The sequence below is a fragment of the Mizuhopecten yessoensis genome, unplaced genomic scaffold (assembly GCF_002113885.1).
Source record: "Mizuhopecten yessoensis strain PY_sf001 unplaced genomic scaffold, ASM211388v2 scaffold855, whole genome shotgun sequence".
Taxonomy (NCBI): Eukaryota; Metazoa; Mollusca; class Bivalvia; order Pectinida; family Pectinidae; genus Mizuhopecten; species Mizuhopecten yessoensis.
Window position 1 is genome coordinate 751179 of NW_018403755.1, and position 13618 is coordinate 764796.

General features: G+C 37.4%; 1 protein-coding gene across 1 annotated transcript in view; it reads right to left on the reverse strand.

Annotated features, from left to right (window-relative positions):
- Window positions 1-9484, reverse strand: part of LOC110453308 — a 15914-nt gene extending 6430 nt beyond the window's left edge. Inside the window, exons 1-8 of the mRNA XM_021502202.1 lie at window positions 9308-9484; window positions 6914-7162; window positions 6398-6489; window positions 5245-5324; window positions 4266-4357; window positions 3143-3283; window positions 2573-2701; window positions 946-1074 (exon numbers count right to left, since the gene is read on the reverse strand). Of these exons, the coding sequence (XP_021357877.1) occupies window positions 946-1074; window positions 2573-2701; window positions 3143-3283; window positions 4266-4357; window positions 5245-5324; window positions 6398-6489; window positions 6914-7097 (847 nt within the window). The 5' untranslated portion in view covers window positions 7098-7162; window positions 9308-9484. The remainder of the gene's footprint in view (window positions 1-945; window positions 1075-2572; window positions 2702-3142; window positions 3284-4265; window positions 4358-5244; window positions 5325-6397; window positions 6490-6913; window positions 7163-9307) is intronic.
- Between the last annotated feature and the right edge of the window lie 4134 nt (window positions 9485-13618).

Below are 13618 nucleotides of genomic sequence, written 5' to 3' on the forward strand. Positions count from 1 at the left end.
GAGATACTGACCACACAGTCTAGGAGATACTGACCACACAGTCTAGGGGATACTGACCACACGCTCTATGAGATACTGACCTCACTGTCTAGGGGATACTGACCACACAGTCTAGGAGATACTGACCACACAGTCTAGGGGATACTGACCACATAGTGTATAAGAGATACTGACCACATAGTCTAGTAGATACTGACCACACAGTCTAGGAAATACTGACCACACAGTCTAGGAAATACTGACCACATGCTCTAGGAGATACTGACCACACAGTCTAGGAGATACTGACCACACAATCTAGGAGATACTGACCACAAAGTCTAAGACATACTGACAACACAGTCTAGGGGATACTGACCACACATTCTAGAAGATACTGTTCACACGCTCTAGGAGATACTGATCACACAGTCTAGGACATACTGACCACACAGTCTAGGAGATACTGACCACACAGTCTAAGACATACTGACCACACAGTCTAGGGGATACTGACCACACAGTCTAGGACATACTGACCACACAGTCTAAGAGATACTGACCTCACAGTCTAGGAAATACTGACCACACAGTCTAGGAGATACTGACCACACAGTCTAGGAGATACTGACCACAAAGTCTAAGACATACTGACAACACAGTCTAGGGGATACTGACCACACATTCTAGAAGATAACTGTTCACACGCTCTAGGGGATACTGACCAAACCGTCTAGGGGATACTGACCACATATATAGTGTATAGGGATTCTGACCCTAGTCTAGGGGATACTGACCACACAGTCTAGGGGATACTCACCACACAGTCTAGGGGATACTGGCCACACGCTCTAGGAGATACTGACCGCACGCTCTAGGAGATACTCATGATCACATAGTACAGGGGATACTGACCACATATTCTAGGAGATACTGACCAGATATTTTATTCTAGGAGATACTGACCAGATGCACACAGCCTACACAACAGACTACAACAGGTGGAAGCCATGCTGCCAGAACTCCTCATACTGGCACACCGGTCCACCACCAGTTCCTGGATATTTTCCGCTACAAGGCTGTCCATCAGTTGATCTGTCAAAAATCATTATGTTTGGTCATCATTTTATCTGTCAGAGATTTGTCGTTTAACAAAAAAGAAACTTTATATATTGTTTTAAAGTTTATTTCTTTTACAATAGTCATGAAACAATTGCAATTTATTTCAACTTATATTAATCACTTTTGTTGGCCTGGATGTTAGCATACGTGGGGAGGGTCTAAATGTGGGAGGAAACCGAAGTACCTGGAGAAAACCCCTGTGGTGTAATGACTTTGTGGACCAATGAATGCATGGATGAAGATTCCATTGAAATCAACGAAATCAAAAAATCAAAAAAAAAATCTGGATTTTACTGTATCAACTTGTGCTATAAAGTCATTAACAGTTAACACAGACTAGTCAGCCAAATAAACTTTAAAACCTACTTAATGGTAATGCTTGAGTATGTTGTGATTACATCAATTTTCTTTTAAGTTTGTATTCAATAACGATAGTAATTTAAAGAAGAAGATGAAACTAGAACCATCGCCTATGAAGTTGACCCCATGACCTCAGGATTTTGTCCCAACGTAACTGGCATCAACGTGCCTTTAATACTGCACGGTATGTGTATACAAAGTGCCGACCATTTCTGTGATAATTAGCCATTTCAGTAACGCAATGCATCCGTGACCTTTGACCTCATGACCTTGGACGTTTGTCACAATGTAGCCTGCATAATTAACTGCCTATGCTACACTTATGTATATATGCATACAACATACCATGGCGTTCGCAGAGACACAAGTTCATTGGAGGAATAACATGGGCAAAGTTTCATCAAATCCATGCATAAACTGAGGAGGAATAGGAGGTAAAATATTTTATCTACAGACAGACAAACAGACGGATGGACAGACAGACGGACTGATTCGAGTTTAACCCTCCCCCCCCCCACCTCCTAACTTTGTTGTGGGGGGCATAAATATCTTAGTCAATCATAGGCCAGGGCAGCCATGTTGGATTTCAGATCACATTAATAGCAGAAGTTCCAGACAAAAAAATCGAAAAATATTTTCAGTCAATCAGAAGGCCAGGGAAGCAATTCAGAATGGATCATCCAATCAACCTAATCCTTGGCTTGGACGGCATAAGGAGCATTTGTACCAAATTGGAGTCAATAGCTGATCAAGACTGCATGTTTTTACACAATTTAATTTTAAAGCTTTTAAGATTGCAGACTTATTAGTTCTGCAAAAAACTTGATTTTAATGAGATTGAGAATTTCCTCATTATTCAAGGGTCAACATCTTTGTGAGATATATTTGGTGGTATGAATTACTCCGAAAATACTGAAAAAGGTAGTAATACATATTTTTTTGCTGCAGTATAATGACTCCATTAAGTATAGCTTGATGCACATATAGAATGTTCTCCTTTGTACGATTCTGTAACAAAAACATACATAAATGAATACATATCAGCCAATCATTTACATTCGAACACAATTACTTCAATTTATTTCCATATTTATTAAACTTCATCATGTACCATTTGCTGCTATGACACCTAAAAGTTCCAAAACTGCCTGTGTGACCTCTGGGCTGGAGGTGAAGGTCGTCAGACATTGCATAACCAATTCCCATTTTTCTTGCATAAAACTTTCCTGTAGATCATTATCTGAAATGAAACAGGAATATAGAGGTAATATTTACTGTATATATATCACGTTATGTCAAATACATTCATTTATTTATCATTTTAGAGGCTCGCAAATATGAAAAATCCAAAACTTTTATCATAAATCTAATATGAAGGGAAACTTATGACAGATCCTCTATATATGGTGAATATTCCACCATTTCCAAGATATGACCTTATTTCTCTGTCAGACCCCTACATGTGAATGGAAACAGACTCAAGGGTTATAACTCTAGTACCATGATTGTATTTTTCTAATTACATGTATGTTAAGTAAAGTGTATGGGATAAGAAACATGGCAAAAATACCAAGTGCCTTAACTTTGTTTCGGGACGTAATATATGAAATTATATGCCTGTACGTGTCACACCAAAACCTTCTCTCACCACAGTACTTCAAGCTCTCTGTCAGACACTTACCTTCACTTAGGAGATGTCGCAGGGCAGTAAAGGTGGGTACCAGGATGTAGCGATTGTCATTGAATGTTACTATGGTGTTGTACAAAATGTCAGCCATGTCAGTTACCCCGTCATCCATGATCAACTGATTCCGGATCTCTTCTACAACAAATGTTAGACAGTAACAAGTTTTGGGACAGATTAGCCACAGTCTTTGGGAGTGAAATAAAAGCCCAGTCGACTGCTTCACTTAACTTGGTTTTCATCTAAACTGTTTTCTCACAGTAAAGCATGACAAGAATTTAACACAAGTGACATTGTCACATGAATCAGCTTCCATTCTACACAAAACCATCAAGAACATTATATACAATGGAATCAAATTACTTAATTGTAATAGTGAAAAAACACTCATTTATATAAAGCAGGTACGGTAGTCTAGTGGTAGAACGCCCGGCTCGTGAGCAAAGGGTTGCGGGTTCGAGTCACGTCACGGCACTGTGTTGTATCTTTGAGCAGGATACTTTACTCTGCTTGTTCCAGTCTACTCAGCTGTAAATGAGTACGTAGTTGGGAAGTGCTAGAATTGTTGAATGCTAGCTGTACGTGAGCATTGAAATGGCAGCACGGATAATAATTTGTGAACCGCTTTGAGATGACCTACGAACTAGGTTGTGATAAAGCTGTACATAAGAAACATAAATTATGATTATTATTATTATCCCATCCAGTCAGGACTAACCGACAGATCATCAACAATTAAAGTGTGGAAATCTTCCAGACTGTACTATCAGTACATTGTGACTGAAGTATATTACTGGCAATCACTGTCCCTTGTAGACTCAGCAGTGAGCCACCTACCATGGGTTCACAGATTTAAGCATTCATGGGGTTCACAGATTTAAGCATTCCTGAGGTTCACAGATTTAGACATTCATGGGATTCGAAGATTTAGACATTCATGGGGTTCACAGATTTAGACATTTATTGGGTCCGCAGATTTAGACATTCATAGGGTTCACAGATTTTGACATTAATGGGGTTCACAGATTTAGACATTCACAGGGTTCACAGATTTAGACATTCATGGGGTTCACAGATTTAGACATTCATGAGGTTCACAGAGTTTTATGTTATGTCTTACCTCTGTCTAGTAATCTGGCGAGTATCCTCATGATACTTAGGTGCAGCTCTGCATCAGAGAAGGCGTTTGTATGTAAAATCTCAAGGAGTTGCCTGGAAAAGACATTTTTACTAGATCTACAGCTACATATTCCACTGTTCTGCCAAAAAGTTGACTGCCATACATTTTTTACTTTTAACATTTACAATATCAAATTGAAATCATGTCCTAAATATGAAACATGTTCTCTTATTTTTTAACTTGAAATATTTCAAATTTAAACAAGAGGCCCAATGGGCCTGCATCACTCATCTGGTAATCAATATCATAATTATGTAACCTTAAAAGTGGACTAAAATAAAGCTACAGGCAAAATATCAGTATTTATGACAGTAAGTCATTTAAAAGAACTTGTCAAAATATTTAAACACATTTGACCTCTTTGACCTTGAAAACCAAACAGTTACTTTGAACAAACTATAGCCCTTCATCTCAGCATTAAACTTGCCAAACATCAACACCCTAGACCTAATGTTTATTGAGATTAGGTCATTTAAAGGTTTATACACATTTTACCCGTGACCTTGAATATAAGTCAAGGTCATTCATTTAAACAAACTTCATAGCTCTTCATCAAAGCATATGACAAGCCAAATATCATCATCCTGGTCCTTTTGGTTATTCAGAGGAAGTCATTTAAAGATCTTTAACATATCTGACCCTATTACCTTGAATATTTATCAGTGTTCGGAATGTAAATTTCAGCAGGGCTTGACTTATTCTCGTGGGATTCAAACCCTGGATTATTATACTATCACTCTTAAACCAGAACAGAATTAGGGGAAGGTAACTGTGTATACAAAAACCACATTGATGTGGGATAAGTATCCTTAAATGTTAACATGGAGAAAAATGATAATACAATGCTTTGTCATATGTCAATAGAGCAATGATATAGGGCTTCGTGTGGTGATCCCAGCTGACTGCCTTGTTTACCTACCCTAGTGTAGTAGACTGAGAGAAGGTAGCACAGAGATCTGTTATTCTTTCCACCAGGTCTGCTAGAACTTCGCACCCCAGCTGAAAACCAGACATTTATCTTAAAATTGATCAGGAAGTGTCAATGATCTGAATTAGCGGTGTGTCGGCGACATTATCAGAGAGAAATTTGGTAAATTGTGGACTACAGATGGGATGGACAGATCCACAAGATTTTGATAGGGGAACAGCTCAGTAACATCTTTTTTATTAATTCTGGCTGTGAATTAAGTAATACACGCCATAGATGTAGGTGACTATTGTCAGAGGCATGTAATCCTCCAAATGAAATCTATATATCAGGGAGTGACTTCTGTGCGCATCCCACACACTATTTATAGCAAAACTGTATGCAGACACATACACATTTTATAATGTAATACAGTTATTACTGCAGCAGTCATTATACTTACCTTCTGTATGTTCTTGTGAAGGACAAGGTGAGACACAGAGGTAATTATACTTACCTTCTGTATGTTCTTGTGGAGGTCGAGGTGAGAGACATCAGTCATTATACTTACCTTCTCTATGTTCTTGTGAGGGTCGAGGTGAGAGAGACCAGTCATGATACTTACCTTCTGTATGTTCTTTTGAAGGTCGAGGTGAGAGACAGCAGTCATTATACTTACCATCTGTATGTTCTTGTGAAGGGCGAGGTGAGAGACACCAGTCATTATACTTACCTTCTGTATGTTCTTGTGAAGGTCGAGGTGAGAGACACCAGTCATTATACTTACCTTCTGTATGTTCTTGTGAAGGTCTAGGTGAGAGACAGCAGTCATTATACTTACCTTCTGTATGTTCTTGTGAAGGTCGAGGTGAGAGACAGCAGTCATTATACTTACCTTCTGTATATTCTTGTGGAGGTCAAGGTGAGACACAGCAGTCATTATACTTACCTTCTGTATGTTCTTGTGACGGTCGAGGTGAGAGACAGCAGTCATTATACTTACCTTCTGTATATTCTTGTGGAGGTCAAGGTGAGACACAGCAGTCATTATACATACCTTCTGTATGTTCTTGTGAAGGTCAAGATGAGAGACAGCAGTCATTATACATACCTTCTGTATGTTCTTGTGAAGGTCAAGGTGAGAGACAGCAGTCATTATACTTACCTTCTGTATGTTTTTGTGAAGGTCAAGGTGAGAGACAGCAGTCATTATACACTGGTGGACTTCTTTATTTGCAAGAAATTGGTGAACTTCACCTGAAAACGAAACAGTAAAGGTATCAACAATGACCCTATATGCAGCCATAAATTAAAAATGATTATGTCTCAATTTTAATTTAATATGAATGCTTTTTTTACGAAATATTTATCATATAATATTATTATCACATATTTATTTAAGGTTACCCAGATAAAAGAGATAATGAAAATATTTTGATTTTGGGCTAAGAGATAATTTTGAATTACTACATATGTAGAAGAACTGGACTGGCATTGGTTGATCATCTGCAACTATGTAGCTCACGTATGTATATAATTAGTAGAGCATCTGTCTAGGAATCAGAGGGTCCCCAATTCAAATCCTGGTCTGGCTGTGCATTTTGTTTCTCTTAATTATTACACATTCATTAATTGCCTTTTTTTAAATCAATATAATATAAAACAAACAGTGATCACTTACGTTTATGGGCAAGAACCTGTAACTTTCGAAGTGAGGCCTGTACAAGGTCAACATCGTATGACCTCTGAAGGTTCAGTATGACCCCTTGGATGGACTTTCTGTGTTGAGATTCGTATAGTCTGCTATTATGATCGTCTGTGTGAGACTCCCTGACCGGGGGCCCTGCCCCGTGTGAAACTACCATCCCAATCACATAGTATCTTCTGTATAGAAATCACTGTCAATTCTCAAATCACAAAAACTTGTCATCTGTCAAAATAAAATACATTTTAAATTTCAATGATTGATCACTTTAACTATGATTTAAATTGATTTTTTTTTACACAAACTTTATATAATATGAAAAGAGTGATACACAGTTATTATAATTAGTACCCTCCATCTCATTCGTCTTCACTCATGGTAATGTGGCAGGGTTTAATTGTACATAGGATTAAGGTCGCCTTCTAGCTTCCAGCTAGGGGGAATTTCCCTTTAGGCCAGTGGTAGAGCGTCCGACCAGGAACCTGGAGATTGAGGGTTCGATCCCTGGTGGAAGCACACTATTCTCTTTCCTGTTACAAAGGGTGTCCGTGGCCCTCTCTGTGGTGACAGGGAGTTAGAACCTGGGTTGTGGTGTTCGACGGCGAACACATTTTAAAAAAGGGGGGAGTAGTGTTGCAGGGTTCAATTGTATATAGGTTTAAGGTCGCCTTCTAGCTTCGAGCTAGGGGGAATTTCCCTTTAGCTCAGTGGTAGAGCGTTCGACTAGGAACCTGGAGATCGAGGGTTCAAAAGCACACTATTCTCTTTCCTGTAACAGTAACAACATCACGCCAAAGACACATACATAAACCATTCAATTTCTAATCTAAATATTGGAGCAAGAACGAGAAACTTAAATCCTTCTAAAGTGTTAGGGCCAGATAATATTCCTGATTATCATTATTTCATATGAATACTGTGTTATGCAGTGTCGTAAAGCCATCACATATATTATGTTTATGATATGGGTGTAATATTACTCTGGAAATGACATCACAATGGAATATGAACAATCGATATGACGTCCCATCAAATGTAAAGCGGACACAATTTTCATCGTTTCAGAGACGGCCAAGTGCAAAATATTCGTTTCAGATCACAGTTATACAGTTTACTTTGTATCGTATCATAAAAATAATCTGTCATAAGTTTCCCTTCATATTAGATATATGATACAAGGTTTGTATTTTTCGTGTTTCAGAGGCTCTAAAACACGAAAAATCCAAAACCTTTATCATAAATCTAATAAGAATAGAAACTTATGACAGATCCTCTATTTGTGTTCTAAAACAGTGTTCAGATTATACAGCACCCACACTGACACAAATCCTCAAGTCCACTGAATAAGGACTGGTGAGCTACCTGAAGACTGGCTAACATTCCCTGCATCTTACAAAAGGGAGACAAACACTCAGCAGAAAATTATCGTCCAGTATCATTAACATCAGTGCCATGTAAAACCCTGGAACACATCATATGCAAACATATATAGGACCATCTGGACAAAACTATCGACCTTTCGACCGTGGCAAACAAGTGGACATTGCAATACTTGACTTCTCCGAGGCCTTTGTCACAGTTCCCCACGACAGACTTCTCTACAAGCTAGAGTCGTATGGGATAAGAGGACCTGAGACTGCATAAATGGCTAAAAACCTTTCCAAAGGTGTCGGTAGATGCAGAAGCTGAAATCTCTGAAGAGGCCATTACTGAGTCAGGAGTCCCACAAGAAACAGTGCTATGAACCCTGCTTCATCTTTGCTTCATGACTAACCCAACTCTGTAAAATGAACATAATGACATACTCTCCTCCAGGAAATAACCTGTCTCAAGTTTTTTAGGGTCATTATAAGCGAGTCCTTTGCAAGTAAGGTCTATCGCTGAGTAATTTTGTCATACAAACTGTATCTCATGGGTTCCTGCCTGGGGGTCAATGTAACAGAGTCTATTATTTTTCTGTTTTAATGCCTCCACTGGGAGTCGAACCTGGTACCTCTGGTTTACTTGTCTTATGCTCTACCGAATGAGCTAAAGAGAAATTCTCCCTAGCCGAGTCGGTAGGAGCCGGCTATGATTTTACAAGGATGACATCAGTATCACATGCGTATACTAAACATTCTCCGAGTTAAAGCCATTATGGTGTCTGAAGAGTGTAACATATGGACTACAACCTAAGTTCTACCTCCCCGTCACCACAGGGGCCACGGTTTGGTCAACACTGAAAACTCTAAATCATCAGATACCCACCATTATACACCGACATATCGTCTCTAGCACACATGCATATATTTCATTGATGGAGATAAAATGCATATCACAATAACTGCTCATAAGACGCTAAACTTTTTAAAACAATACAAAGTATCTTACCGAGTCTTTAGGTACCGAAACGACCAATGTTCACTTTACGCCCTTGTTATTACACCACTTCACATAATTTGTTATGTTCAGACGATGACAAACACGTGGGAGAACAACAACAAAATGAGGAGAAAGTTACTTGCGACCTGTCATATCTATATTCCTACAGAACTATTTACTTTCCTTTTACCTACCTCTTGTTTGTAAACAGAGAAATCTTGTTCTATCAGCTGACCGCAGCACACGTGACGACAACTTCCGGAAACTTTCCCTAAAAATGAAACGAAACGCAACGCCATCAAACCTGGTAAAGGGAAATCACTCTGTCAAGCTATATGGTTATCAACTAAAATTTCTAACTTTAAGCCATTGTTACATGTTTGGAGAATGTTACCGGGCTCTGCGACGAGTGTTCATACAGATGTGATAAAAGATAAATAATAGTTAACAAAAAGAAAATTCATAATAATCATTATGGTTGGTAATCATTAGAATGATCAAAGTATTTTTTTATTAGAACTTGAAAAAAAAGTTTTTATAATGGTCATAATTTTGTTCTCTGTTAAAATGAGTTTTATGTTAACTCACTACTCACAGACTGACATATAGAAGTCCGTGCTACACATGATAAGTTCTAATAGGATTAAACAAATAGCAAAAACACAAGTTTTAAATTGAACTGAAAATGTTCATGGGAAAAATCATATTGCAATCATAATACTTTTTTATAAGTAATTTTAATATACAACAAAATTATATATTAAAATTTAAAAAAAACGAGCTGGCTTGTTTTTATGTCAAATCAGCGTCTCTGGTCGAACTCACAATAATGGCTAACTCAACTAACTAAACTAAATTATTCTACAACTTTATTTATGTTCTGTCGGCCACAGTGACCACTTCGTTCTGAAATATAAATTTATCTGCTATAACCGGAAATCTGATAATGCACTGTATCGCCCAAATTACCACGAAGTAAATTATGATAGAATTAAAGCGGAATTGAATATGCCTTGGGATGAAATTCTGACACAATGTACTTTAAAAGTTTTAGGATTAGTTCGCACAAGTATAGAAAAACATATTCCAAAAACTAAAAGAGGGAACGGGGTAGCAAAGAATATCTCCCACTAACAGAAGTAAGACATAAAATCAACAAGAAGCACAGGGCTTGACAAAGGTACATGGAGACAAGATGCGATATAAAATACAGAGAATACACTTAATTGAGAAATCAGGTTAAGAGCCTGGTAAGGAAATCAAGACGACAATAGCCGGATACGTCAAAGACAACCCCAAGTGCTTTTGGAAATACATCAATTCGAAAAGGAAAGTTAAAACTGGTGTATCGGACTTGAAGGCTTGAATGGAGACATTTCAAAAATCGCTGAAAGTGGTGAGGATAAAGCTGACATACTATCTGAGTTTTTCAGCAGTGTGTTTACAGAAAAAAGCACACCAGATAAAATTCCAAAATTAAAGGAATTCATATTTGCAAATATCTTTGAAAAGCCAAACTGTACTGAAAAAATTGCCTGCAAATAATTATCAATATTAAATGTAAATAAATCACAGGGCCCTGACCAGATGCACCCAAAAAGTAATGAAAGAACTACAACGTGTCATAAGCAAACCATTAAGTATGATTTTAAATGAATCTCTAGAAAGTGGAAAAGTCCCGTCTGCATATTCCGTCTTTGCGTATTGCAGAGTTATCTTCTCTTGTGAGCAGGTATTGATTGTTACGTCATTGGTTTGTGAGAGTAACGTCATCAATTTTTGAAAAAACGACGTAATTTTCTCACACAAACCAATGACGTAACAATCAATACCTGCTCCCAAGAGAAGATAACTCTGCAATACGCAAAGACGGAATAGAAAGACGCTGATATTTCAGCAATATTTAAACAGGGATCAAAACAGAAGCAGGGAACTACCGACCAGCAAGCCTTACAAATATCGTAGGTAAAACAATGGTAATACGCGATTCCATTGTTACACATATGGAGAAAAACAACCTGGTCAGTCATAAACATTTTGGATTATCTCAAAACGTTCAACGGTGCTGCAGCTATTAATGGTTCTAGAAGATTGGACTGAAATATTGGACAAGGGAGGAGAAATAGACGTAGTGTACATGGATGTCATGAAAGCCTTCGACAAGGTCCAACACAAAAGATTAATAGGAAAACTTCGAAGCTATGGTTTAAGTTATCAGGTTGTAAGATGGATTGAAGACTGTTTGAGTGATAGAAAGCAGCGTGTAATAGTTAATGGAACGGCCTCAAAACAATATCCAGTAGTCAGCGGAATCCCCCAGGGAAACGTACTAGGGCCGATCTTATTTGTCATTTACATCAATGACTTGCCAGAAAATACAAAATCTAAAACATTTTTATTTGCAGATGACACCAAAATATTCAGGGATATAAAAGGTAACGAAGATTACAAATCATTCAGGAAGATTTGAACAAATTACAAATATGGTCCGATAAGTGGCTGTTACAATTCCACCCACAACTATGTAAAGTACTTACAATAAACGGGAAAGGCAGAAGGCAGTACTACTTGAAGGGATCTCGAAAAGAAAGTACAAACCTAGAAAACATCTCACAAGAAAAGGACATAGGGGTGTTGGTAGACGAGAAACTTAATTTCTCGGCTCAAATACAGGAAGTAGTTAATAAAGCAAACAGCATATTGGGACTCATTAGGAGACCGTTCGTTTATTTCGATCGGATAAACAACTTTTCAATACATTAGTAAGACCTCATCTAGAATATGCAGCCAGTGTTTTGAGTCCACATAAAATAAAGGATATTGAATGCATAGAAAAGGTATAAAGAACAGCCACGAAACTCTTACCAGGTTCGGAAGAGTTACCATACCGAGAGCGCTTGAAAAGGATAGGTATTCCAACCCTGGCATACCGGAGATTGAGAGGCGACATCATAAATGTTTTTAAAATAAGTTTTATTTGGAAGTGTGGTAAGTGTTCATAAAACAGCAATCAACGTAAAAAGTATATAGGTCTCAGAACACAGATCAGGTTAGAACAATGTCGTTTAGTTAGTTAGACTAGCCAACATTGTGATTTTGACATAAAAACTACAGCAAGCATTTTTTAATAATATATTTTTGGTGTATATTATAATTATTCATAAAGAAGTAGTATTATTGTGCAATATAATCAAATCATTTATTACAATTTTAACGATGGGTCCCATGAACATTTTCAAATTTATGTGATTTTGCCATTTTTTTAATGTATTTGTACCCTATTAAAAGCTATAATGTGTAGTGAGTAAACGTCAAATTCCTTTTGAAAAAGAACAAAATTATTTCAATTATAATACCATTTTTTTCAAGTTTTAATAAATAGTACTTAGATCAGAATCAAATTAATTAAACCATTTTTTGTAATGATAATTATGATTTTTTGTGAACTATTATTAATCTTAAATCATATCTGTATAGTTTAAAAAAAATGTAGAACTGCGTTCTCGTCAAAGAGCCTGGTAACATTCTTATGTAAGAATGGCTAAGAGTTCTACTTGATAACGACGGAGTGGTCTCCCCTTAGCACAGGTGCTGAAGCAAGCAATATACCCGCGATCCTCGCCCGTGATCATAATAAATAATAAAATTGTCATTTTCTGTTACAACAATCTTTATATATTATAAAAAGAACTATATAGGCAGACAGGCTTTTGGTTTCCTTTGTTAGTTTTGCGACATTGCCATCAAGTAGCCATATAATTATATACACGTACGATTGGAATTGAAGTGTTGTTCATTGTTGGAACAGTTGTTTGGTCAGTTTTAGCCTCAGTAGGACAGAGGCGTTTGAAGAATTACAGAACATCTGCTTTTAAGATTGCTCAGCATTTTGCTTCTGGGGTCATCACTAATGCATGTGTGCTTACATTGCAGTGATCATCCAGTCTGTTGGAAATAACTTTTTTCCTTTAGTGCATTTTTATATAATTTGATTTTAACAAAACGAAGATCGCTTTATTATTTAAGCAATCCCGATAAAATGTTTTCATTAAACGTGATTCTAGGCAAATAAATCTCTAATAACGAGGCAAGACCAAAAGGTGCATCCAGGATTGTGTTTGTTTCTCATGCCAGGAAAGCACACCTGTTTAGCTGTATGGTTGGAATCTCAAATACATGTATTTCAGTTTTATTTACCTGGACTAAGTTCTAAGGGCGTGGCTGAACCCTGAACGTACTTGGTGTAGCCTAAGTGTGTCCATATCTTCATGACCAGCAATTACATATATGGTTGGCTGTCTCTACCATCTCCATGCACAG